Here is a 27,333-nt window from a genome sequence, read left to right as displayed (position 1 = left end):
CCCCAGCCCATCCCCCACATAGTGGGAGCCAGGCCTGGAGAGTGGCCTGTGGCTAGGAGCCAGAAGCAGCTCCCTCTTCGGTGGGCAGGAGAGGAGCCTGCGGTTCCATGTTTGTTCTGGAGACCCAGCCGCTTCCCTGAGGAGACAGCCAGTGGTTCCCAGGCCACAGCCCCTCAGGCGGAGCCAGACCACGGCTGGCCAGGCCCTGACGGGCTCCGCCAGGGCCTGGCGCTGGGTGGTCTGGGCAGTAGCCAGGGAGGCCTCAGTCCTGGCCTCAGGAAAGGAGCCATGACCAGAGCCAAGCCGAAGGGGACCTGGAGGGGTCCCGAGGTCTGGGAGTGGGCAGAAGCAGGCATCAGGCAAATGGTGCTTGGGGATGCTCAGGAAAGACTTCAGGCTCCAGATCCTAAGTCCAGGAAGACACACCAGGAGCTTCATAGTTGGACGGTTTCCACCCAGCTCCTGAATTGGCCTAGGCAGAAGCCCACCATTGAAATGATGGTTTTGTCAATCATCTGACCCCAGCCCCTCCTCCCCTGGTGAGCTTTTCCATCCATGCCATAGGCAGGGTACAGCTGAAAAAAAGGCTCCTCCAGGGGCAGTGGCCCGGGCTGGAGGGATCTGTCTGAGTTCATCCTTGGGGCTTCTTCTTGCCCTATTTGAGTCTGGTAACAAGTGCGCCCCTTCAGCTACATCTCTCCTCACTCTCCCAGAGGTCCTGGGGTGGAAGGGACACTCTGGCCATCGGCTCTGTGTAACCTTGGGCAAATCACTTCCCCTGTGTGCTCAGAACTCTCCATACCTCTGTGACCCTGTCTGTGGGCAACTGGGGCTCTTGCTGTGCCCCAGGCTCCTCCACTCTCCCTCCACATGCCATTGGCCAGACACCCCTGCTGGCTTTAGCTCCCCAACATGTCTATGATCCAGCCATCGGCCACCACTCTCCACCACTCCAAGCCACTACCACCTCTGTCCCCGAGGACACAAGGGCCCACAGGCTATATAGCAGCCTCCACTGCTGTCCGGCTCGGTTAACAGTAGCTAAGTCTGCTTTACAAAGCAAAGGCGCAGGTCCCGACCCTCCACTCTTTGGGTCCCATGGTGGCTTCCCCTCTGCCACCAGAACACACAGACTGCTATGTACCACAGTCTAGGGCTGGCCCTCATTCTCCGACCCCCACTGCCCAGTATGTCATACTGGGCTCCAGCATGTCATCCTCTCTTTACTCCTTGAACACATCAGTTCCTTCTTGCCTGGCTTTGCCCCTGCTTCCAGTGACCTGCCCTTCAGCTTTCTGCAGGCCCCCATTTTTCTAACTGGGTCCCTGTTCATGCCACTTTCCCAGACAGTCTCCCCGACAGGCAGCACTCAGGATTTATTTCTTATCTGTAAAAGGGCGCCTGCCTCGGAGTTTCACCACTACCCGGAACCCTTGGTGGAAAACACACAACTCCTGAAAGTCTTTTCACCTCCACGGTGCACTGTGACACGCACCTATATTTATGCTCACAACACATGCAATAATAAATAAAAATTTTTTAAAAGCCTGTGCTGCTGGTCTTGGAGCCTTGGCTCTAACCCTCACTGATGCTACATTTTTCTGGAGTTGATCACCTTTCTTGTCTGATCCTGTTGATTCATCTGTAAAATGAGATAATAAGCCCTGGCCTTCCAAACATGGTTGGTAAAAAATTAGTGAACCCAAGCACGTCAAGGAGCACTTAGGGACAGTGCCTCAGACCCAGGAGACACCAAGGAAATCGCTGGAGTCGGGACTGCTTCGGAGAGCATTTATGGGCTTGGGAGAGCATTTATGCACCCACTGTGCAGATAACCTACTGTGTGAGGAGCCTGTGTCTGTGCTCCTACAGGCAGGGTGGAGGTGGTCCAGCCAGTAGCCTTGCCTGTTTTGTCTTTTCTCTGCTGTCAGCTTTCATGCTCACTCACCTGAGGGTCACCCTGAGGACCCTGAGGAGTGGGGAAAGGGCCTGATGCCATGATGGAGGTAGAGGAAACCATGTAGGGACCAGGAGCCCCTCCCCAACTGCTTAATCACCACTCCCCTGCATCCCAGGGAGCATCCCAGTGGGAGGTCTTTAGTTCAGCCCAGGGGTAATTACAAACTTCACTGTCTAGGTCTCTCCCCAATTCTCCCCAAGGAACCCACAGTCCTGTGGCTTGTGGGGTTGGAGCACTTGTCCTTGGATAGATTAACACCTTAGAAGTACGGGAGGGGGTGAAACCCAGCAAGGGGGCCTGGAGCTATCATGCCTCAGCTTTTCCATCTGTAAGCAAGGGTGAGACTATCTACCAGACAGGATGATGTGCAAAGCATGCCTTTTGTTTAGGTGGCAACTCACTTCCACGTCTGGGGCACTGAGTACGGTGTCCTGCTGCCACCAGCTCTTAATCTCAGAATATTGGCGTGTTGACAGCACTCAGGTACAGCACTAAACTCCTCCTCCATAACCAGGAGCCAGATTGCTGAGGGCCGTGTCTGGGCATCTCCCACCTTACTTCCATGGCCCCAGACTTCCCTGATCTGGTGCAGCAGTCTTAGCGCAGCTGCCCAGCCTCCAGCATCCGAGAAATTTCCTCAAAACTGGCTGCGGAGAGAATGTGTCAGCAATGGGGCTCATTCTCCAGGTGTAGGACCTTCTGTGGCTCCCCAGGGCCTTCATTGGCAACCCTCAGCCTCTTCAGAGTGGCACCTGAAGTTCCTGCTGCCCAGCTGTTTCAGCTCATCTCTTCCCAGGACGTTGCTTCTGTGTTGGTAAAGGGTAGCTTCCCAAACAAAACTACATTTCCCAGCACCCTTTGCACTTGGATGGACACATGACCAGTTCCTACCAATTAACTCCAAGTAGAAGCTAGGACTGGGTGCTGGCTCTGCTACCGAGCGAGGTACTACTGGTCGGATAGAGAGGGCACCGGTGCAGCAGGTAGAGGTGGTAGCTGCCAGTGGGAAGAGCCTGGGTCTGTACCTCTTAGCCAGGGTACCCATCTGTTGACATGGAAACAGACTCACTGTATTATGAAGAGGACCTGCCTGCCCATCTTTGTCCTTGCCTGAGAAACCTGAAGACAAGGGAACCTGTGAGCCACTGGATGCCAATTGTGATGGTTGTGGTTGCTAGGGACAGAGCTGGGCCCAGTGCCTAGATCCCTGGCTCAGATTGGGATGCATAACCCCTGTGATCAGCAGCCACGGTTACAGTGGTACTATGATGTGTATGAGGCAGGACTCTGCCCTCTGGGACGTGAGCACCTGGACAACTTTGACAGGATCCCACAGAGGAAGAGCTGCATGTTCCCAGGGGTCTTCGGTGCCCACAGTGTGCTAGGCACAGGTGTCAGGGGCTGCAAGACTCTGCCCCAGTCCACTGTGTCTGTGGTTCTGATTCAGCCATGCTGGCCCCTAGGCTCAGCAGATGCTCCCATGCCCTCCAGCATTGATTCCTATAACTGGTCTGGGGTTTCAGCCCTTCAAGAAGCAAGCTGGGAGCTCAATGTGCTCTTTCTCTGGCCTAGTCCTTGACCAGTGAGGGAGGGGAGCTAGAGAAGAAACATCCCCTCTCCTCCACACCCTGGGCATGACTCTCAAGTGTGTCTCTTGCACCCTGCTGCCAAGGCACACAACCCTCTTGTTCTCTTTCTGTTTCTACTACTTCAGCTTAGCAACTCATGCCCAATTCAGCCTGAGACGCAAAGTCACGGTTCACAGGCCCATTGTCTCCAGTCCCTGTGGCGATCGTGTTTCTCAGCTGTGAACACTGATAGGCTACAGAGAGTGCTGGGAAATGTTTAAAGGACTGCTTCCATGTGAATAGAAGGAACTGCTTAAACGATAGTCCGGAGAACCGGCAAAGACTGTGAACGTATAGTGCTAAGACTCAATTCATTGCAATACACAGTTCAAGATGAGGCGGGGTTCTCTGTCCTGGAGAGACCACATACAATTTAATTTTCAACCCAGCATCAGCCTGGCTGTGCTTCCCTTTTTGCTTTGACTGCCAGGGAGCTCGGAGTAGGATTTGCTCAGTGTCCTCTTCAGTCCACTCCGGCTATTCGGTCTTGGTTCCTGTTTCACTGGTGTGGATTGTGCGTCGTTGGCACGGGCTGGGACTGGGTGGGCAGGAATTTGGAAATGTATTATAAACAAATAAAAGATGTCATTAAGGGCAGGAACATTGGCATCGAGCGAATCTGGATTCAAATCCCTGTCTACAACGTGGGGGACCTTGACAATCATATGGCCTCCTACTCTGTGGGTGTCCTCATTCATAAACATGGGTGATGGGAAAAAGCCTCCTCCAAGAGGACACTGAAGGAATATACACACAGTATCAGGCCAGAGTTATTAGCTCTAGGCAGGGGTCAGTGTTCATTGTCATGAGCAAAGCGACTTGAGGCAAGAGGAGTAAATTTGGGGGACTCTATGTACCCCAATATCTGGAGCATTCCCATGGAACTGGGCATGGGAAAATCAGTCGCTAGAAGTTCTGCAAGGGAAGGCGTATGTCCATCCCATTCACCACGACCCTCTAGGATTGATGGTGTGCGAGCGTGTGTCACGCAGTACATGCGTGGGAGGTCGGAGGACAACTCGTGGGGACAGTATTCTCTTCCTACCTTCCATGGGTTCTGGGGATCAAACCTGAGTCGTTGTGCTTGTGCGGCAAGTGGCTTGATGAGCTAAACCTTCTCGCTGGCCACTGCCATGCAATTATTGAGCCTTTCCACAGTGCCTGGCACGCGCTCGGGATTTGCTGAAGGCAATGAGCTGCATACGCTGCACCAGGCCACGCAATGTATTTTGTGGGTGTCATGTTGTGAGGGCACCCTGGGTCACTGAAGCCTTTCCTGCTGTGGGTTTAGAGACAAAGGACTCTTTATTTTTTCAACTCACAATGACCCACAAGCGGGTTGTCTTCCACTGCCATACACCAGGGCACTGGGACGCAAAGCCAGGGATCCACATCATCGCAGCTGGTGAGTGGTGAACCCCTTGACTGATGTCTCTGCTCACCATGCCCTCACCCTGGACCCCAAGTCCAGTTCTTTCCTGAGTGATGGGCCTATTTTGGTCTCTTTCCCACTGACCACAAAGACTCAGCTTTGGTCTCAGAAATATTTGGGACGTTTTTATTTAAATGTCTTGTGTTCCCTTTAAACCAACACCAAAAAGAGAAATTAATTTTTTTCTTTTTTTGCTGTTCCAAACAGGAGGACCGCTTCAGTGAAGGGCTGGCGTGTGTCTCTGGAGCTGGGTGGGGAGTGTGCGTCCTGTCCGGTGGCCACCCTGGGGAGACAGCCAACCCCGGAGGTGGCTTCCTGGGAGTCTCATCCTGAGCAGACCTGGTCTCCCCTCCAGGAAGGGCTGGGCTTGGGGACTGGCCATGACTATGGGGCCCAGTGTTCCAGAAGGAAGGGATGAGGGGAGGGAAGGTCAGATCTGGAATGTTCCATGGAGGTTGCAGGGTCTGGAGAATATATTTGGTAGAAAAATAAGGTGCTTTGGGAATTTGTGCAGTCTGTGTTCTGCCTGCCCAAGAGAGAGACCTGCCCTGCCGGCCAAAGCGTACTGAGTAGGGAGTAAAGGCAGAGCCTGGGATCTTCCAGCCCATGGAGGGTTCCAGACGGAAGATGGGCAGCAAACTTCTGTTCCCGCTGGAGGCTGCTTGGGCCTCTCCCTTGAGTGTGGGCTGCCAGGTGGTGGGCCACATAGGGAGGGGAGCTGGCTATCCATTGTGGTCCTGGGGCGTGGGCCCTCAGAACAGAGTGCTCAGGGGGAGCAGCACCAATGGGAACAGCAGGGTCCCTAGGGCGGGGCTGCTCGAGGAGCTGGCGGAGGCACAGTGGTCGAGGTTGGCCCCAATGCAGGCGGCATAGGCCATCACGTGGGGGATGTAGTTCTGCTCATGGACGCCGTGAAGCAGGTGTGCCATGGGGCCCTTGGCAAAGACGGCCACATCTTCCCCACCATGGGTCTCGTGGCGCAGGGGGACAGCAGACTGGGCCTGGTAGTTGTTATGAGCTGTAGGCCAGAAACATCTTTTGAGTGCCTGCCTGGGCCTCAATGCTATAAGAGAAGCAGCACCCCCCTTTCCTTCACCCCCAGACTGGCTTGAAGGCTCTTTTCACAGAAGAGGAAGCCAGGGCTCAGCACCCAGAATGGTGATAGTTGGGGTGTGGGGTGGGTGGGTTGGTGGCGGCAATGGTGGCAGCAGGGGTAGCCGGGTGGAGGTGGGTATTTCACCAGAGGCAACTGGGTTCAAACCCAAGCCTGCCTGACCCAGAAAACAACACTCTCAGCCCCCTACAGAATATCCATCTGGTAAAACACAGGTGGTACCCACCAGGCCAGGTACCAAGCTAGGCTCATGAGACAATTTCACCTTCCAGGGTAAAGTCCCCAGAAGGCAGCTGCATTTCATGAGAGAAATCAAAGCTGAGAAAGGTGGAATCCTGTGTCCAAGTTGCTAAAGCACAGGAGAGAACCCGAACTGAAGTTCTGACTCAAATCTGGGCTTCTCCAGGACCACGTCAGCCCATGCTGGAGGGACACCTTCTCCCCGCCCAGCCCCGGCCTTGGCGGTCTCACCATAATCCACCATGGAGACGTTTTCTCGTTCACCATCCACCACTTTGTAGCCAGGCCCGTTGCCATACAAGATGGCTGTGAAGGGCTTCTTGTCCGTGTCACTCACCATGGGAGCCAGGCCTGTGCAGGGAAGGGAGTCATAGGTCACCACAGAGAACTGGAAGTCTGGTTGGCAGCCCCCTAACCAAGCTCCTCAGGGTCTGTGGCTTGGTATTCCTGAGATCCTTCAGGAGCCCAAATGACCTCCATGAAGCCACCTTCCAAATGCCAATGCCTTTCATCCCGTCAATATCTCCTCCCCATGCATCTACCCTTTCTCTCTCCCGTTCTCTATGCCGCCACAGCTGACTCGCCCGTCCGCCACATTCAGCTCTCTTGTATTCTCCCTCCCGTGACCACTATCTCATTGTTCTTCCTCAGTTCGCATGGGGTCCCAGTCACCTTGCCGGCTTTCCTACCCCAGGAAGCGGCCCACTCACCGAAGATAGAGTTGCCTCGGGGGGTGTATCCACCGAAAGTGAAAACATGGGAATGATCAGCCGTCACCACGGTCAAAGTGTCTTTCTGGGAAGTCATAGCACCTGCCTTTCCGATGGCCTGGTCCATCTCCACGGCCTCATGCAAGGCCTGCTTAGCTTTGCCCTCATGGTGCCCATGGTCAATCCTGCCTCCTGGGGACATCAAGACAAAGGCCTCCCGTGAAGTGACAGGGGAGGGAGCCTTGCCTCCACAGGCCCCAGGACACTGTCATTAGATTGACAGTTCCTTGATAGGGAATGACAGTGACCTTCCCCAGGGACTCCCCAGGTCCACCTCAGGTGTCTCACATGGTCAAGTGGCTTTCAGAGGGCGGGCAAGGTGAACGTGGGCAGAGCAGAGTCACCCAGCGAAGGGAGAAATGCGGGTCAGAGCTTGGCTCTTTCCCCCATCCCTCTGCTCCCTGCTCAGCATCCTCAACTGTTTAAGGGGTGGCTGAAGGCTTCAGGGAAGCGAACGAAAGGGAAGGGGAACACGCTTAAGTCTCTACTGTGTGCTGGGTATGATAGAGGCATCTTGTTTGATTTCACAGCAACCCCCGGCAGGGATGGTGACTCAGCCATGTATATATAGATAGCTTAGGCCATCTGAGGAAGCATGGGGGCGTGGCATTCCCATAGGGGGTACTGGATAGGAGCTCAGGTCTGATTCATTCCGAAGCCCGTAGTTTTGCTTCCTCCATGAACACATCCCTATAAGCAGAAAGCATGAGGACTTCTGGATATTCACAGCAGCACAAGCCCCACAAGTGCCTAGGCAGTGTCACGGTGGCCTTTCCAGAAAGGCCAATGGCAGGTTGAATCCCAACGCTAGTCCCTTGGAGTATATATGCAGGCCTTAGCAAATGCTTTTTTTTTTTTTTAAATCTGCCTGCAGGATGCCACCTAGTGGTCACTTACAGTTCTGAGGGTCCTCAGCTGGGACTCCAGGAGGAGCTCCCTCCCTGCTAACTTCACCCTCAGTGCTGGCCGGGCTGGCTGGCAGGGCAGGAAGGCTGGCCTTCCCTTTGTTGTGGTTCTGGGAGCAGCTGGCCTGGCCTTGCTCACAAAGAGGACCACTCCCGGGGACCCGTGTTCACCACCACTGGATCCTGGCGCTTCCTCAGATCGGAGGCCTGCTTGGGGCCAGACCGCGGCACTGGTGGGAACCCCAGGGCTTGGCAAAAAGGTAGCCAACTGGGCTGGTGGCCACTGGCCTCTGGAGGGTGGAGGAGCCTGAGCGGGTATGTGTATACTGGGCACGGTGTGTGCAGACACGCCTGTGTGTCTGCGTGGGGTGAGTACATGCGTATCTCAGCAGGGCCATGCAAGGGACCATAGAAGGCAAGGGCTGTTGAAATTCTGGAAGACTGTGGAAACTTTGTTACTTCCCATTGTTGCTTTGGCTACTATGTAATTACAGTGATAGCAATGGAAACACTGAGGTCTAACTCTCATTGCCTGCTCCCCCAGGGTTTGTGAACTGGTTAGTTATGGGTGTGTGCACGGGGCCACATGGATGTGTGTGTAGAGACTGGAGATGGAGGCTACGTGTCTTCTCAATCACTTTCCCTTCTATTTATTTTTAAAGAATTTTATTTATTTATTTATTTATTCATTTATTTATTTTTGAGACAGGGTCTCACTGTGTAGCCCTGGTTGTCCTGGAACTTGCTGTGTAAGCCAGGCTGGCCTTGAACTCACTCTGTAGACCAGGCTGGCCTTGAACTCACTCTGTAGACCAGGCTGGCCTTGAACTCAAGGATCTGCATGTTTCTGCCTTCCAAGTGCTGGAATTAAAGGATTAAAGGTGTGGACTACCACACCCAGCTTTTATTTTTTTTAATTTTTTAAAAATATTTATTTATTTATTATGTACACAATATTCTGTCTGTATGTATGTCTGCAGGCCAGAAGAGGGCACCAGACCTCATTCCAGATGGTGTGAGCCACCATGTGGTTGCTGGGAATTGAACTCAGGACCTTTGGAAGAGCAGGCAATGCTCTTAACCACTGAGCCATCTCTCCAGCCCCCCCCCCAGCTTTTATTTTTAACCTTAATCTCTCTCTCTCTCTCTCTCTCTCTCTCTCTCTCACACACACACACACACACACACACACACACGCTTGGTTATGCACATGTGTGCAGTGTCCATAGAGACCAGAAGACATCATCAGGTCCTCAAGAACTGGAGTTACAGGGAGTTAGCTGTGAGCAGCCTGGTGTTGGTGGTAGGAACCAAATTTGCTGGGAGAGCAGCAAGCACTCTTAACTGCTGAACCATCTCCCCAGCCTTAAGATGTACTTTTATTCTTCTCTCTTTCTTTGTGTAGGAAGTGCCTGTGAAGGCCAGAAGAGGGTGTCGAATCCCTTAGAGCTGGCAATACAAGTGGTTGTGAGCAGCCTAATGTGGGCGCTGGGAGCTGCTCTTAATTACTGAGTCATATCTCCAGCCCCTTCGCCTCCACTTTTTGAGATAGGATCTTTCCGTGAACCTGAAGGTGAACCTGGCTGGCCCTACTGGTCACCACCCCTTCAGGACCGCGTTTCCCGGCGCTCATCAGCAGGCCTGACTTTCTCGCCTGTTCTGGGATCTGAACTCAGGTCCTCACGCTTGCGTGGCAGGCTCTTCACTGACTGGATCATCTACCCCAAGTCCTTGCTTTACATTTCTGAACACAACGGAGCTGAGTCTCCGCTCTAGGACAGGGGACAAGTTTTGGCCTCATTTTACAGACATGGTTAGCAAAGGCCCCGCAGCCATGGTAGCATGAGGGCAAGAACCCAAGCATCATCTCCCTGACCCCTGACAGCCAAAGAGCAGGTGGAACTGGTTTTGCAGAGGTGGGGCTTAGCGGCTGGATGGCCCTCCACAGCCAGGTCTCAGAGAAAGACAACTGCCTCCTCTGCCAGGAAGCTCTCTCAGATTGGGTTGACAGAGAGGCAGTTCCCCATCCTCTGACCTTCCAGTCTTCCCTGGGAGCATCCTCTCCTACGAGGGAGTTCTCTCTTCACCCCCAGATTGGCAGTTCTCTTTGAAAGCTGTACCATCCCTCTGCCTAACCCGAGTCATGTTTCTGGAAGGTTCTTCTCCATCAGGCCCTACCTTCCACAAGCAGGAAGAAGCCTTTGGGATTCTTCATCAGGATGTTGAGGGCCACCTCCACCATCTCAGAGAGCGAAGGGTCAGTCAGGTTGTTTCTGTTCAACTCATACTGCATGTCCCCGGGTTCAAAGAGACCTGTGGGCGTAGGCAAGAGTGTGGGTGCCAAGAGTCTTGAGTCTGCAGGGAGGACCCCAAGAAACCTGGGGTGTCACAGAGGATACAAAATCCCTATGCTCAGCTTGGGGCAAATGTAGGAGGGAGGGATCTTATTGGAAGGCTCTGTGGATCCAGAAGGGGACTCAGTTTTCATTATCCTCAGCCCGCCGCGCCAGGGGCACAGGGCATACAGCCCACCTCGCTGGGGGCACAGGGCCTACAGCCCACCTCGCCGGGGGCACACCCACCTCACCAGGGGCACAGGTGGGTGTGTCTATGGCCCACCTCACCAAGGAGGAGACAGAGGCTCTGAGGGGCCCAGGCAACTTGCTGTTTTCAGCAGGTGAAAGGGCAAACCTGCGACTCAAACCCAAGAAGACACGGCACCCCGTCTCTCCGGCCATGGACTCTGGCCGGGGCTTGGCCTGTGCATTTTTATAGATGGGGTTAGAGGGCACATAGGCCTGTGCGGCAAAGTGGCAGAAACTTCGGGGTCATTGTGTCTTCTGCTCACTGTCCCCGGTTTACTCCCATATGAGAGCCATCCCTCACCCTGTCACCGTATGCCAGCTGAGCCCAGCACACCCTCTATGCCACTCCATCTCGAGCATCTTGGAAGCAAGAGCTGACCTTCAAGACGGTGTGAGCCACCAGCCTCCTGCAGCTCAGACCCTATGTCCCTCCTGCTGGCAAGCTGGCCTCTGTGCCAATCAGCCTCTGGAGTGCCCACACGCTTTGCTGGTCCCTACTCTCTAGGGAACAGTGGTCACCCTGAGGACTGGCAGAGGCTGCCTGGCTGGCTCTGCCCTGGCTGTGCCATGCTTGCTCCCCTCTCTGATCTTGGGTTCTTATGCCAACTGGGGCTCATCTCTTCCAACAGCTTAACTCTACAAACAAAAACCTCCTTTCCTCCCTGCATCCTGGAAAGGCCCTGCAACAGGGGGCTGCCTCTTTCAGCCCTAGTCATGGGGTCCCCGCCTTCTCTACTTACCTAAGAGGTAGTCCACCATGGAGGGGTTGAGGGCCAGCAGCTCAGTGCGGTTCCAGACATAGTGGGAGTGCTGGGGGTGGGAAGAGCTGTGTCAGTGCAGGCTGGGAAATCTGGGGACAGCCCCAACTGGCTTCGGAGTCAGGGTATTCAGTTCCCCTTCATCATTTAACATCCTGCCTTGGGAACCTACCATCTCAGTACTCAAAAACTGACAGACACATGGGCATTATAGTGTACAACCCAGGTAGACAAGGATCCTGGGGGCTAGACCAGGCAGGGCTTCCTGGTGGTTGTGACAGCTTCTGGGGGTCCTGAAGCAAAGTAGAGACCGATCCATCTGGGACCAGGGAGCTGTTTGTCCCATAAGGGTGTCAATAGGCAAAGGTGAGATGTGTAGGTCACAGGGACCTTGGATGCCTACAGAAGGGAATAAGTGGTATTTGGGGGGCCCCTGGAGAGCCAGGAAGGAGTGAAGTTCACTGGCTGTGCCTTGGGAATCCCATCCCTCCCCCACAGCACAGGAACACAGGGAGACTCTGCCTGGATTATCCAGGGCCCAGGACTGTGAGGAATTTGCTGTCAAGACAGCCCTCTTGCCTTCTCTGGGCAGCTGCCTTAGGAGCAGTTTTATTGTTTTGTTTTGTTTTCCCAATATTCTAGGTTGCTCTCTGGGAGTGGCAGAAAGGACGTAAGAAGGGACTCAGGTCCCCAGTGCTCTGCCGTGTCAGGCAATCCTCACAGCAGCCTCAAGACTGTCCCCCATTTTACAGACTGAGACACACAAACATCAGGGGCACTGAGAACGACTTCTAGGCCTTTCAATTGACACCCAAAATCTGGGATCCAACAGGGACTTATCGGGCACAGCTCATGGCCATAGTATGAGCCCCTCCCCATGCTAGGAGTCCAGATAGAGTCCTGGGACAATTAGAAGGGCTTGCTGGCCCTGATTATGGACACTGAGGCAAAGAGGCCGGTGTTTCTTTGGTTTGCCTGTCCAAGCTGGCCCAAGAGGGGAAAGAGAACAGTCAGTCGCTCCCACACCCTGTACCCATGCATGGGGCTGTCCCCAGCCTTGTCCCAACCATACTCTTAGCTCAACCTCATCCCACCAAGCCTCCCCAGGGACTGCCTTGGAACCCTGAGAAACCCAACCCCAGAGTGACATCAAAGCGGCTGCCAGGCTGCTCCCCACTGTCTTCAGCTCTGACCACAGTCATTTCCAGACCCAGCTGCCCGGCTGGCCCACTGTTGCAGATTTAAAGGGCCAGAGGCCTCTCGGAGGAATCAGAGCCTGACCTGACCTTGCTGCAGCCTCCGTCCCAGCCCACCCATGCCCTGGCCCCGGGGATGCATTCTGAGGGCTTTACACCTCCCTCTTCAGCCAGGAATTCTCCTCAGCTGTGTCTCTGTCATCTGCCCTGCACTGCCTCCCCGTGCCCTCTCAATTGTCCAGGGCTTCTGTGATAACCCCTCTGCATGCCTGATGATTCCAACTTCCTGCCAGCCAGACACACGACACTCCCTCTGTTCTGGTGCCTCTGTAGGTGCCCCCTCTGCCTGGGGTCCATCCAGGTGACTCCCTAACCCTGTCACTACCCCCCTTGGTGCCCGCCCTGCAGGGGGCACGAGTGTCGGTCATAGGTCTGTAAGGGGTAGAATGAACAAAGGTAGAAGCAGGACCCTCGCTGGAAGAGAACGTTTGAGACACAGGTGGGGGTCCCATAGCCCAAGGTCCCATAGCTGACCCCACCTGCGGCCGTCAGCTACCTTGTGTCTGGGTTTGAAGCTCTTCCAAATGCTGATGAGGTCCAGGCCGTCCAGCCTTGTGCCCCTGGCCTTTTCATCCAGTTCATACTCCACATCGGTTCTGTTCTTTGGGTACATGTACTTCCGGCCGCCCCCCATGATCACCTGAAGGACACATGAGTTATCACACCCAGGGTTCTAAATTGTTCAGAAGCCCCTGGCGTCCCAGCCTGGAAAGCAGCCATCAGAGTCTGGGTGGAGGTGTGGATGCTCGCCCAGCCGGTTAAGTCCTGGGCCCGTGTTCTCTCAGCCCCTACTTGTTCAGATTGGAGAAATGAAATCACTGATCTGGCAGAACTGTGGTTGGGGCTTCTGGGTGGAATATTAGTGTTCCTAAATGCCTACTCCACCAGGCTAACACCCCCTGTGGAGGAAAACCCATTTACTGTGTGCCAGGCCCTGAGCCACTGAAATAGAGTAACTCATTCAATCTCCTACCCAAGCTGCAAGGGAAGCGGTCAGCATTTTCTCAATACAGACATGAGCACAGAGATGTGATCTTGCCCCTCAGCCACACAGTGGTGCATGACGCAGATAAGATTCAAACCCAGAACCCAGTGTTTCTCTACCAGAAGCCCCTGGTGGCTCTGCTGTATGCTTGGAACCAAGGAAGGGGCCTTCAGGAGTCTCTTCTCTCACAGTGAGCTTCGGCCAGGGAGGTCTCAGGGCAGCCCAGCTGGGAACCAGCCCACTGCCTAGGCAAACACGGGCCAGCCTCACGTCTGCGTAGTCACCGCCAGGCTAATTTTATCCACTGTGGCTGGGATGCGCGGGCAGACGGACGCGGGGTTGTTTGTTTTCCTAGGGAATCCATGTTTGAAGTCCTAACTATTTTTAAAGTAGAGGCCAAGAACATAACAGCCACAGCCCATGGTGACCGCCATACCGTGTCCTCCTGTCACCGTGGGCGACAGCCCAAGCTGCTGCCCCTGGCTGACACCTGAGATCCACTGTCCCCAGATGGGGCAAAGTTCTCCCTCTACTTTCAATTCTATTTCCCAGGGTTCTACGGGGTAAGGAGAGGGTTGGGCGTCTGAGCAGGCAGTAGATGTGGGGAAGGCACCCCTGGGGCAGCCATGGGCACCCAGAAGGGCCAAGGACACTGAAGTAAAAACCCAACTCTACTGTTTGTTAACCAAGGGCCTGTTTTTTTTTTGACCTTGCAGGGCCTCAGTTTCCCAGTCTATAAAATGGGAATGGCAGTTCAGAGAAGATCCCACCATGGAAGATCCGCTCCCAAGGAGGCCAGGTCTTCCCCTCACCGTGTGGTGAGGAGCCTGGGCAGTGCAGACTGGGATGGGGAGGAAAGGACTCCAGGTCGCTGGCGCCTTCTGTTCCCACAGAACCTGACCCCTTGGCATTTTCAGAGTGGAACTAAATCCCCCAATCTTCCTGCCCGGAGCATGAGGTTCCCAGCCCAGTGGAGACTTCACACGGCCTCATTAAGCTTCCCAAATAACAGGCTCACTCTTCGACTTTGGGGTTTGGGTTTGTCTCTCTCTCTCTCTCTCTCTCTCTCTCTCTCTCTCTCTCTCTTTAAAGCTCGAGATATTTATTTTCAGAGTGGACACCAGGATTTTCATTTCATAGACGGTCTGGAGGGCTTTTGGGTTAGTGGTGGTGACAGAGGGGCAAATGGGGGGGACTGGAAGAGGAGAGTAAAGGCAGAGGGGGGGTCTTAAGGGCTCCCCTTCTGACTCCTTGGCTCATGTCCTCATGGCTCTAAGAGACCCCAGCTCCCCTCACTGCCTGCGAAGCATCTCTTTCTAAAGTGCCTCGCCCTGCCTCAGCAACTCCTGCCCGAGCTGGCTAGAGTTACTGTAATTACCCCTGGGACCAGTGTGCTCACATATGACCTCATTCTGGCCTCCCGCAGCGCAGCCTGGGAGCCAGCAGGTGGGAAATGGGAGGGCAAAGGAGGGGGAGTGCGGCCTGGCAGGTGGAGATAAAGCCAGGTGGGTGGCTACGTCCCATGTGGCTCTTTCCTAAGGGAAGGCAACAGGACCACTGGCCCTGAAGGCAGTGGAAAGAGAGCTGGGGGCATGAGAGACTGAGGAGGGCTGGGAGAGAGGGCACCTGAATCTCGGGGCTTCCCCTGAGCCTCACTGAGCCCATATGTCAGGCTCAATGGGTCTAAGACATTGTCAGCCCTCGCAGGAGAAAAAGAACAACCCAGAAACTCTCCCCAAGAGCTGAGGCCTGCGTGTAAGAACCTGTTTGGGTGTTAAAATGTGTACATCAAGGACAGGTGGCTTACATGTAAGGGCTGCCACTTGAGCCCTCACGGGGCAGGCTCTGCACCAAACTCAACTGGGATTTTCTTACTTAGTTCTTGCAGTGAGCTGCCAGAGCAGGTCCAGATGGCAGAAGGGTTGCACGAGGGGACGTTCAGGGGTTAAGTGACGGCACAAGGTCATACAAACTAGCCAAAAGCGGAGCGAGACTGGGAAAGGCGTGGCGTGCTCTGGATGTTTCCTGGGCACGTCAGCTCTGTGTGCAGGCAGGTGCCACTCTGTGCAGTGTGACTATGTAGGGCGGACCATCCCCTAAGACCACATTGTATGTCGGTGCATACTGTGGGGAGTGTCATTGTGTATTGTGTGTATGGGGGGGTGTTAGTGCATACTGTGTGTGTGTGTGTGTGTGCGCATGATGTCAGTGCATATCAGAGAGGTATCAGTGCATACTGGGGATAGGGTGCAGCATCAGACTCCAATTCATGGAATAATCCTTGGGCACTTGGTTCTCGGGGTGTGGCAGCCACATGAGGGTTCGACTCACAGCCCCACCGCAGAGAAATCTTACAGTGGCTGCCTGCTCCAACCACAAATCCCCTAATGGTCTGAGAGCTCTCCCAGGTGTATGGAGAACCCAGGCCTTTCCCAGGTCAGCCTCCCCCAGCACCCCACTGTCCCCCACCCTGTCATAGCCATGCCTGGTGCTCGCACTCACATCGATGTCCCGGATGTTGTGCATCAGCTGATAGGCGATGTCCTTGCAGCCCTGGCTCAGAGCCTCCGGTGGCATCTCGTTATCCGAGTACCAGTCCCGATCAGCCGAGTGCGCATAGGCTGCACTGGGGGTGGCGTGGTTTACCCGCGTGGTGGTCACGATGCCCACAGACTTCCCTGAGGTGTGGGACAGGAGAGGTGAGCACACCTTGCAGATGAGGGATGCCCTTCAGATTGTTACCTCCCCCTCCTGCCGTAGACTGCCTCCCATCAGTTCCTCTGGCTGCCTGGGCATCAGTTTCCCTAATTTGCCTGAAGGCAGAAGCAGCTGAACACCCTTCCCTGTACCTGAGGCAGGCTGAGGTCCTCTCCTCCATGCGTGACTTGTGAAGCCCATGCCTATAGGAAGCCCTAGGCAGCCCCAAAGGGACCTCAGATGGAGAGAGAAGGGCTCTGTCACCCTGCCTTCCAAGTCCCTGGGGCAGAAGGAAGGCGCAGTCACCCTGAACTGCTGCGGGCTGGCCCTAGCTTGGTGCTCTGACCTCTATTCAAAATTGGGGGTTCCATTGCTCTGCCCACTCTGTAGCGAATTACACAGACCCAGGCCTTCCATGCAGGCTCCTCAGCTCAGGAGGGGCTTCCCTGGCTCCTCTGCACAGGGGAACAAGAGGCTCTGGAGAACCTGCCTCCACCCTCGCATGCATGGACGGGGAGGCTAAGACCCAGACAGTCACAGAACCTCTGCCTGTGATGGCTCACCGGCATCCTTGGCCCAGCGCAGGATGGAGGTGACCTCGTTCCCCTGAGTGGTGTTGCACCGCGTACGCTCAGTGGCCGCGCTCACTCCCACAGTGCCCTCATTGGCCTTCACACCACACAGGTAGGCAGTGGCGGTGCCCGCGCTGTCGGGGACCTGAGCGTTGGTGTTGTATGTCTGCAGGTGGGAGGGAGAGTCAGGGGATGGGCACCCAGCATGGCCACCCAGTCCCCATTTCCATCAGGGGAACAGGGTGTGAGGGCTGCTGCCACTCATTGAGGTCCCCCAGAACCAGAAGGTCACCTGACTGAGCTGCCTGCTTCCCATGCCTTGGCAGAACTCAGGGTCTCCCTCCAAGCCTGGGTCTGTGGAACCAGCACAGGGCAGGGAGCAGGTGGGTCAGAATGTCCCACCTGAGGGGAAGGGACAGTGGGTCTGAGAGACCAACCTGGCTTCTCTGTTGCCCCTGCAAATGGTCACCACTCTGTCCAGACTTCCCAGGGAGATCCTATAGGCCTACCTTCCTGGCTCCCGTGAGCTTGAGAGCTCCCTGGAGGTCCAGAAACTAGTCCCCCCTCTTTCCCTAAGAAGAAGCTGAGGCCTGACTCTGGGTGGCTAGGGGGTGCTTGTTATATACCCCCTCAACCTCTTTCTCCCAAGAACCACAGCTGCCCACAGCATGCAGGGTACCGAATGGTTCACGCGGATAATCTAACCTGGGAGGTGTGAACTAGGCTGACTCTGCTTACAGAAAACAGTCACAATCAATCATGGGTATAGGGGTCAGGACAGTGGCAACTGTCAGTGGAGGAAGGGACAAGGACAAGACATAGCTCAGGGGACAGCAGATGTTAGTTACTCAGACACAAGCAGCTTGGGACAGATTCAAACTGGACCACACTCACTTTTACCTGAGTGTGTTACACACCAACAATAGGTTCTGGATCAATGAGCTAAAAGCCTCCAAAAACCTTGGGAATGCCTGCTTTTGTCCAGGTGTCACGATGGGACCACAGGACCCAGGAGGTCTGAAAGCTTTGCAGCCCACCATGTGGAGGGTGGAACTGAAACAGCTCACCTTGGAGAGAGCCACAAAGGGGAACTTGTCCATCTCCAGCCGTGTTTCCTCCCCAGAGTTATGGTGTAGCTGGCCCTTAAGGATGCGGGCAGCTGTCACTGTGGAGACGCCCATCCCTGTGTGGGGACAGAGAGCTCAGACTCTCAGGCCTTCCACACAACCTACCCAGGCACCCAGAGCACTCTAGTTCAGTGACAAGACAGCCAAGGAGAGTGGGCAGCAGACAGAAGGGCAAGGCTCTGTAAATGTCTGTCTGTCCCTTTCTCCTAATTCTATGCCCCAGAACCCTCCGCCACATGGCCCTGTCACTTCCTAGCAGGAGTCATTTTTTCCAGCCAAACATCGATCGCCTCAGGCTCCAATGACCTAGCCTCAATGCCCCCAATTTGACTGCTCCCAGCCCCTCAATTCCCAGGGTCACTGACCCCAGCCCCACCATTCCTAGGGTCACTGCCCCCAGCCCCTCCATTCCTAGGGTCACTGCCCCCAGCCCCTCCATTCCTAGGGTCACTGACCCCAGCCCCTCCATTCCCAGCCTTACTGCCCCCAGCCCAACCATTCCCAGGGTCACTGCCCCCAGCCCCACCATTGCCAGGGTCACGGTCCCCAGCCCCACCATTCCCAGGGTCACTGCCCCCAGACCCTCCATTCCCAGGCTCACTGCCCTCAGTCCAACCATTCCCAGGGTCACTGCCCCCAGCCCCTCCATTCCCAGCCTCACTGCCTCCAGCCCCACCATTCCCAGGGTCACTGCCCCCAGCCCTACCATTCCCAGGGTCACTGCCCCCAGCCCCTCCATTCCCAGCCTCACTGCCTCCAGCCCCACCATTCCCAGGGTCACTGCCCCCAGCCCTACCATTCCCAGGGTCACTGCCCCCAGCCCCTCCATTCCCAGGGTCACTGCCCCCAGCCCCTCCATTCCCAGCCTTACTGCCCCCAGCCCAACCATTCCCAGGGTCACTGCCTCCAGCCCCACCATTCCCAGGGTCACTGCCCCCAGCCCCACCATTCCCAGGGTCACTGCCCCCAGCCCCACCATTCCCAGGGTCACTGCCCCCAGCCCCACTATTCCCAGGGCCACTGTCCCCAGCCCCTCCATTCCTAGGGTCACTGCCCCCAGCCCCAACATTCCCAGGGTCACTGCCCCCAGCCCCACCATTCCCAGTGTCACTGCCCCCAGCCCCACCATTCCTAGGGTCACTGCCCCCAGCTCCACCATTCCCAGCCTCACTGCCCCCAGCCCAATCATTCCCAGGGTCACTGCCCCCAACCCGACCATTCCCAGGGTCACTGCCCCCAGCCCCACCATTCCCAACATCCTTGTCCCCAGCCCCACCATTCCCAGGGTCACTGCCCCCAGCCCCTCCATTCCCAGCCTCACTGCCTCCAGCCCCACCATTCCCAGGGTCACTGTCCCCAGCCCTACCATTCCCAGGGTCACTGCCCCCAGCCCCTCCATTCCCAGCCTTACTGCCTCCAGCCCCACCATTCCCAGGGTCACTGCCCCCAGCCCCACCATTCCCAGGGTCACTGCCCCCAGCCCCACCATTCCCAGTGTCACTGCCCCCAGCCGCACCATTCCCAGCCTCACTGCCTCCAGCCCCACCATTCCCAGGGTCACTGTCCCCAGCCCTACCATTCCCAGGGTCACTGCCCCCAGCCCCTCCATTCCCAGCCTCACTGCCTCCAGCCCCACCATTCCCAGGGTCACTGCCCCCAGCCCCACCATTCCCAGGGTCACTGCCCCCAGCCCCACCATTCCCAGGGTCACTGCCCCCAGCCCCACCATTCCCAGTGTCACTGCCCCCAGCCCCTCCATTCCTAGGGTCACTGACCCCAGCCCCTCCATTCCCAGCCTTACTGCCCCCAGCCCAACCATTCCCAGGGTCACTGCCTCCAGCCCCACCATTCCCAGGGTCACTGCCCCCATCCCCACCATTCCCAGGGTCACTGCCCCCAGCCCCACCATTCCCAGGGTCACTGTCCCCAGCCCCACCATTCCCAGGGTCACTGCCTCCAGCCCCACCATTCCCAGGGTCACTGCCCCCAGCCCCACCATTCCCAGGGTCACTGCCCCCAGCCCCACCATTCCCAGGGCCACTGTCCCCAGCCCCTCCATTCCTAGGGTCACTGCCCCCAGCCCCACCATTCCCAGGGTCACTGCCCCCAGCCCCACCATTCCCAGTGTCACTGCCCCCAGCCCCACCATTCCCAGGGTCACTGCCCCCAGCCCCACCATTCCCAGCGTCACTGCCCCCAGCCCCACCATTCCCAGCCTCACTGCCCCCAGCCCCACCATTCCCAGCTTCACTGCCTCCAGCCCCACCATTCCCAGGGTCACTGCCCCCAGCCCCACCATTCCCAGGGTCACTGCCCCCAGCCCCACCATTCCCAGCATCCCTGTCCCCAGCCCCACCATTCCTAGGGTCACTGCCCCCAGTCCCTCCATTCCCAGCCTCACTGCCCCCAGCCCAATCATTCCCAGGGTCACTGCCCCCAACCCGACCATTCCCAGGGTCACTGCCCCCAGCCCCACTATTCCCAGGGTCACTGCCCCCAGCCACTCCATTCCCAGCCTCACTGCCCCCAGCCCCACCATTCCCAGGGTCACTGCCCTCAGCCCCACCATTCCCAGGGTCACTGCCCCCAGCCCCTCCATTCCCAGCCTCACTGCCCCCAGCCCCACCATTCCCAGCCTCACTGCCTTCAGCCCCACCATTCCCAGGGTCACTGCCCCCAGCCCCACCATTCCCAACATCCTTGTCCCCAGCCCCACCATTCCCAGGGTCACTGCCCCCAGCCCCTCCATTCCCAGCCTCATTGTCCCCATCCCCTCCATTCCCAGGGTCACTGCCCCCAGCCCCACCATTCCCAGGGTCACTGCCCCCATCCCCACCATTCCCAGTGTCACTGCCCCCAGCCCCACCATTCCCAGCCTCACTGCCCCCAGCCCCACCATTCCCAGCCTCACTGCCTCCAGCCCCACCATTCCCAGGGTCACTGCCCCCAGCCCCACCATTCTCAGAGTCACTGCCCCCAGCCTCACCATCTCCCAGGAACATGATGACATTTTTGGCCACATTTGTGTTGAGTTTCTGGAGTTTCAGAGCATTTTTCAAGGTCTCCTGGGCTTGATGTCGCCAATAATTGGGGTCTTTCTCTTTCTCTGCAGAGAGAAGCGGTTATTTGGCAAAGTGGGGAATTGTTTATCCATCCCCAGAATTTCAGACACCCCAGTAGTTCATTCCTGGGGGCTGAGATGATCTAAACACGGAGGAGATAATGAACGTCTGTGAACAGGTTCCAGGCAAACCCTTAAACTACCCTGGGACACTGGTAATTTCACACATCTCAAAATGAAGATACCAGAGACCAGAGACACCAAGTGACTCCTCCAAAGACACACAGTATGAACAAACTTTGGCAAAGTTAGATTTCCTTGCCAAACCCATATCTGTCCTTCAATCAGCAGCAAGCAGGGTAATTTTTAACCAAGGACAAACCGCTGCAGAAGTTCCTAGAGGTAGCTAGCTATCAATGATAAACTCTACCTGGCTTGTTTATTACAGTGGGCTCAGCTGGATTGGAGCTTCTTGATGAGAACACTAAGAGATGAACCAGAAAGTAAGCCCAGCCTTTGTTGAATGCATCACGTGTACGGACAAGGCACTCCTGTTGGGGTAGCTGGGAAGGGATTGGCTGAGTCTCCATCCCCACCCCTCACTCTCTAACCCTCACTACCTCCCGGTAGAGTTAGTAACTGGAGTCTCAGTGGGGTGGTAGTGGTGCATGCCTTTAGTCCCAGCACTCGGGAGGGAAAGACAGGCGGATCTCTGTGAGTTCGAAGCCAGCCTGATCTACAAGAGCTAGTTCCAGGACAGGCTCCAAAGCTACAGAGAAACCTTGCCTCAAAAAACCAATAAATAAATAAATATAGAGTCTCTTCTCTTCTCCCACCCCCCTTCTCCATTCTCTACCTTCTGTACCAACCAATCCATAGCTGTGGAACTCCAGGCAAATCACTTCCCTGAGCCTCAGTTTCCTTGCCTGTCAAATGGGTTATCTGTACTTTTGATTTGGGGTCTTTCACTTTGTTGTTGTTGTTGAGACAGTATTTCTATGTGTAGCCCTGATATCCTGGAACCCACTCTGTGGACCAGGCTGGCCTCAAACTCACAGAGATCCACCTGCCTCTGTCTCCCTTGTGTTGGGATTAAGGGTGTGCGCCACCACCGCCAGGCTGACTCAGGATCTTTTTGAGGACCGCACTAACTGTGGAAACGACACACCTGCTTCCCAGAGGTTCTGAAGATGCCCCTTCGCCTTCTTCCCACCCTGTATCCCCTCTCCCTAGGCTCCCATCTCCGGATCTGTTTACAAAGCTTCCTCTATGGGTTTCCCTGGCCCCACTAGACCCATCCACAGAACTGAGAGTCCAGGGTTGAAGGCCCTGTGTGGATACCTCCTTCAGAGACCTCCCACTCTGGCCATGGTGAGGCAGAGGCCAGGAGAGGTGAAGGGGCCAGCCCAGGGCCACAGTGCCGATCTGTGGGCTGGAGATATGGCCACACGTTCCAGCCTGTTCAGGCCCACACTTGCCTCTCAGGACAGCATGCTCCTGAGGAACCACTCTGTCCTGGCACCTGTGTGGATCCCAGCCTGTGTGCCAAGAGTTCGGAACATGCATACCTTCTGTGTCACCTCAGCCACCTCAGAGGAGGTGTTACATCACTTCCTCCCAGCAGGAAGGGAAGAGACCAAAAATGAGCCACTGAGGAAGATCTGAGGATATTTCACATCGCCCGGCAACGGCCACTATGACAACCCAGGGAGGGGGACTATACTCTACCTCAAGCCTTGGGCACCCCAGCCTCCAGCCCTCCTCAGTGATCTCTCATGTGTCCTGCACCCCAAACTCTGCCTGCTGACTTCATCCCTAAGCTCCAGTCCCTCCTCTGTCACAAGTGTCTGCTGGGACCCCCAATTTCAGACCTCACAGTGGAGGCCCCCAGGGGAACCTGGAAGCCTAGGCCTTGCTGTCCAGCTCTGGCCATTGGGTAAGTTCTTCACTCTACTTTCTGGCCGGGGGAATGGAATGGGGAGCTGGTGAGACTATAACAGATAGTCCCTTGTTTTTAGGAGACAGGGCTTCTCACTGGGCCCTGGAGCTGCTCTGGCTGTGTAAACCCCAGGAACCCCCCAATCCCCACTTTCCCAGCCCTGGGATAATGAGCTTACGTCCCCACATCTAGCTTTTAACATGGCAGCTGGGGATCAAACCCAGCTCCTGACCAACTGAGCCCACATTTCACCAGCACCCAGGCCGATGGTTTAGATCACTGATTCTACAAAGAGGGCCAATTCCAGTCTCTCACACCCTTGGTCACAGAGCCTCTGCCGTCACTTGGTGCCACCTCAGTCCATTCTGACCACATGCCCATTACCCCCAGCAGTGAGGCAGACACCAGGCCTGACTGACGCCAGTCTGCCCATGTCTGCGATCTTTCTCAATACTGGCCCTGCCACCGTTTTAACCAGCCTCTGCTAGATTGGGAATCCGAAGGGGACTCCAGAGCCTGTTTCTAGCAAGGGCTGAGTCAATATCACACCGACCGCCTTGCTAGAGAACCGGCAGTATTAAGCAATAACTGTTTAGATGACTGAATACCAGGAGACCATTGTCTCAAGGGACAAATGACAGGGACCGATGCCCAGGATGTGACATTATGTCCTAAGGTACTAATTAGTACCCATTGCATAAATCCATTATGGGGTCCAGAACATTCAGAGTGGTGCTTGGGAGGGGCACTGAGAAACTGGCCTCTGTTCTGTGCCTGCGAACGCCTCCCTAATCTGAATGGTGGCTCCACAAGCACAATATATGCATAATATATAATATAAACACAATACATAATGTATATGAAAACAAATATATACACATATGAATATATATATATATATATATTTATGAAAACCCATCATTCTGTTGGATCCCCTAGGAATGGAGTTACTTCTCTTCCTTTTCTGTCTCTAGCTCATCTCTCATATCCAGGAGGCGGGAATGCTGAGAAGCAGGGACCCCATCCAGGTGAACCTGGATTCCCAAGGGTACCCATGGATGGGACTCACTGGACTCCAGAGAACATGCTGACCTAGGAACCCCACCACTGTTGGAGCAAACACTCTGCACCCCCATCTCTTCTGCTGAAGTAAGAGACTTCCTAAGAAGCCAGCATTCTCTGCACTCCCCCATTTTTTTTTTTTTTTTTTTGGTTTTTCGAGACAGGGTTTCTCTGTGGCTTTGGAGCCTGTCCTGGAACTAGCTCTGTAGACCAGAGCTGGTCTCGAACTCACAGAGATCCGCCTGCCTCTGCCTCCCGAGTGCTGGGATTAAAGGCGTGCGCCACCATCGCCCGGCCCACTCCCCCACTTTTAAGATTTATTATGTTTATTATATATGCCGTGTTCTGCAGGCCAGAAGAGGGCACCAGATCTAACAGATGGTTGTGAGCCACCATGTGGTTGTTGGGAATTGAACTCAGGACCTCTGTAAGGGCAGTCAGTGCTCTTAACCACTGAGCCATCTCTCCAGCCCATGAGCTCCCTTCTTGTCAGGTACTAAGTCAGCTCAGTCCCTACAACTCCTTAATGACTCCAAAGAAGAATGGCGTTATCTCCACCAGACAGATGGAGAAACTGAGGCTCATGGAGAGCAGGGCAGCAGGACTTGCAGCCACACGATGGAGGGAGCCGAGGAGGACTCTCCTTGCTGACTCTAGCTACAGAAATGCTGGGACAGATGAGCTGAGGGGATAGCTCAGGGCTAAAGGTCTTGCTGTACAAGCAAGAGGACCTGAGTTCAGATCCCCGACATGCATCTGTAACCCGTGTTGGGGAAACAAGTCAGGTGGGTCCTAGGAGTTGCTGGTCAGCTAGTTCAGTTAAAAATGTAAGCTCCAGGGGGCTGGAGAGATGGCTCAGTGGTTAAGAGCATTGCCTGCTCTTCCAAAGGTCCTGAGTTCAATTCCCAGCAACCACATGGTGGCTCACAACCATCTGTAATGAGGTCTGGTGCCCTCTTCTGGCCTGCAAGCATACACACAGAAAGAATACTGTATACATAATAAATAATAAATAAATATTTTAAAAAAATGTAAGCTCCAGGTTCAGTCAGAGACCCCATCTCAGAAATAGGTGGAGAGCTGGAGGGGCGGCTTGGGGGTTAGCGGCACTGGCTGCTCTTGCTCTCCTAGGGAACCTCAATTTGATTTTCGGCACCCGCGTGGTGGCTCACAGTTGTCTGTTACTCCAGTCCCAGGGGATCCAGTGCCCTCTTCTGGCCTCCATGGTGGAAAGGGTTAAACACAACACCATATCATAGAAATGCTTCCATGGGTGAAAACAAAAAATTCCCACAGAAACATGGATCAGCAGTTAAGAAGATGTACTGTTTACTCAGAGGACCAGGAGCTGGATTCCCAGAATCCATGTGGGATGGTTTACAATTGCCTTTAAACTCAGTTCCACGGGATCTGGGGCACTCTTCTGGCCTCGGTAGGCACCTGCACACACACACACACACACACACACACACACACACACACACCACACACACGCCTTCCCACTGAAGGCGAGTTCAAAAGCAAGCTGAGGGGGTCTTCTTCGATACTTTGGATGTCCATGACCTCGAACCCAGACCACAATCTCCTCCAACCCTGCTTACCCACTCCTTCCACCTGAGCCTGGCAGTCTTACCTGGCACAAAAGAGTTGGTAAGGCAGGTGCCGATGGCCAGTACTAAGAATAGTGAGATCATGGTGTACCCTGAGACCCGTTCTGCTCCGGAGCCCAGATGGGTGGGTGGGAAGAGGCAGGCTGGCAGCGTCAGACGTTAATTGATGTTCCAATCCTAGAAGTTAGAAAAGAGGAGAAAAGGTATGTGGATGCCACCCTAGGGCAGTTTCTTCATTCAGGCCTTTGTTCCTTGGTCCATCCGGCAAGCTGTTGAATACCAAAGCCCCGCAGTGGGCTACCACTCAGGGACAGAATCACGTGAGTACCTGTGCAAGCAAACATACATAAATGCATCTGTGAGCCACCACGTGGTTGCTGGGAATTGAACTCAGGACCTTTGGAAGAGCAGGCGGTGCTCTACACTGCTGAGTCATCTCTCCGGGCCTAAATGCACCTGTCCTGCAAATATATACTCCAACCCCAGCTGCCTAACCTCCCCAAGAGCAGACTTTTCATGCCAGCTAGAGGACAGTGTTGGAGTCGCCCAGCAAGGCAGTCCTAGGCCCAGCCTAAACTAGTCCGTCATTCTGGAAGCTCTCAGGCAATGCTCTGGCTGCTGCTGGCTCATGGACCACATCTCAAGAAGTAAAGCTACAACTGAGTGCAGGGCCTTCTGACTCCGTGTGCCTCACCCAGCAGGGATAAACAGCCCGGGTTTCCTCACAAGGGTATTTGTACCTAGGACACCAATATTTGCCTGATTCTCTTCAAGGACGAATCAGTTTTTGGTAAGAGGTATAGAAGCCGAAGAAGACTGGCTGAGGATGACCTTGAACTCCTGATTCTCCTGCCTACCTATACCTACCAAGTATGGGATTACAGGTGTACGGCTCAGTAGCTGACTTCGATTTTCTTTTTTTTTTTTCTTTCTTTTTTTTTTTTTTTTGGTTAATGATCTCTGTATTTTCCCAATTTTTTTCTTTTTTTGGGGGGTGGGAACAATGCCAGTGATCAAACCCAGGGCCTCATACAAGCTGGACAGCTGCTTGCCACAGAGTTTGAACTGCGGATATTTTGGTCTGACTCACACACTAAGCAGCATCTCACAGGCTCCTCGGCCCTGGGCACACCTACACCTTCTGTGCTGGCGTATCTGTTCAGATATTCTGCCTTGAGCTGGGGAGCTGGGGAGCTGGCTCGTCAAGTGAAACCATTTGCCAAGCAAGCCTGGGGACATGAGTTTGATGCCGGAACCTTCAGTGGAAGAAGAGCACTGACTTTGAAAGCTGTCCCTGGGACCGCGGAGGTGGCTCAGAAGGTAAAGGCGCTTGCTTCAAGCCTGATGACGCAACGTGATTTGTTCCCTGAGCAGACCCCGCAGGGTGGAAGCAGGGAACTGACTGTGATGCCCACACTGCCCTCTGACCTCCCCACTGCACCACTGCCCTCCTGAACTCAAGCAACAACGACAACAGACATTTGAAGACTATTCTGCTCCCCGCCCCCACCCTCGGTGCTGGGGACCAAACTCTGGGCTTCAGGCTTCATACAGTAACACTCTCAGCTCACTGTAAATTTTTTTTTACAATATTTTTTTTCTTTTTTGGTTTTTCATTAGGGTTTCTCTGTG

The 27,333-nt window shown here is 55.0% G+C and overlaps 1 protein-coding gene across 1 annotated transcript in view; it reads right to left on the bottom strand.

Moving 5' to 3' along the window:
* Window positions 1–5,139: 5,139 nt before the first annotated feature.
* Window positions 5,140–27,333, bottom strand: part of Alpl (alkaline phosphatase, biomineralization associated) — a 30,421-nt gene continuing 8,227 nt past the window's right edge. Inside the window, exons 2-12 of the mRNA XM_041652037.1 lie at window positions 25,725–25,878; window positions 21,016–21,135; window positions 17,970–18,085; window positions 16,894–17,068; window positions 16,136–16,311; window positions 13,145–13,288; window positions 11,375–11,444; window positions 10,228–10,362; window positions 7,085–7,276; window positions 6,606–6,725; window positions 5,140–6,038 (exon numbers count right to left, since the gene is read on the bottom strand). Of these exons, the coding sequence (XP_041507971.1) occupies window positions 5,773–6,038; window positions 6,606–6,725; window positions 7,085–7,276; window positions 10,228–10,362; window positions 11,375–11,444; window positions 13,145–13,288; window positions 16,136–16,311; window positions 16,894–17,068; window positions 17,970–18,085; window positions 21,016–21,135; window positions 25,725–25,785 (1,575 nt within the window). The 5' untranslated portion in view covers window positions 25,786–25,878 and the 3' untranslated portion in view covers window positions 5,140–5,772. The remainder of the gene's footprint in view (window positions 6,039–6,605; window positions 6,726–7,084; window positions 7,277–10,227; window positions 10,363–11,374; window positions 11,445–13,144; window positions 13,289–16,135; window positions 16,312–16,893; window positions 17,069–17,969; window positions 18,086–21,015; window positions 21,136–25,724; window positions 25,879–27,333) is intronic.

Source organism: Microtus oregoni, unplaced genomic scaffold (genome assembly GCF_018167655.1).
Source record: "Microtus oregoni isolate MIOR12 unplaced genomic scaffold, Mior012 000005F_ref0000423, whole genome shotgun sequence".
Lineage (NCBI taxonomy): Eukaryota > Metazoa > Chordata > Mammalia > Rodentia > Cricetidae > Microtus > Microtus oregoni.
The sequence above is the reverse complement of the archived record's forward strand: the minus strand, read 5'-3'. Positions and strand labels throughout refer to the sequence as shown.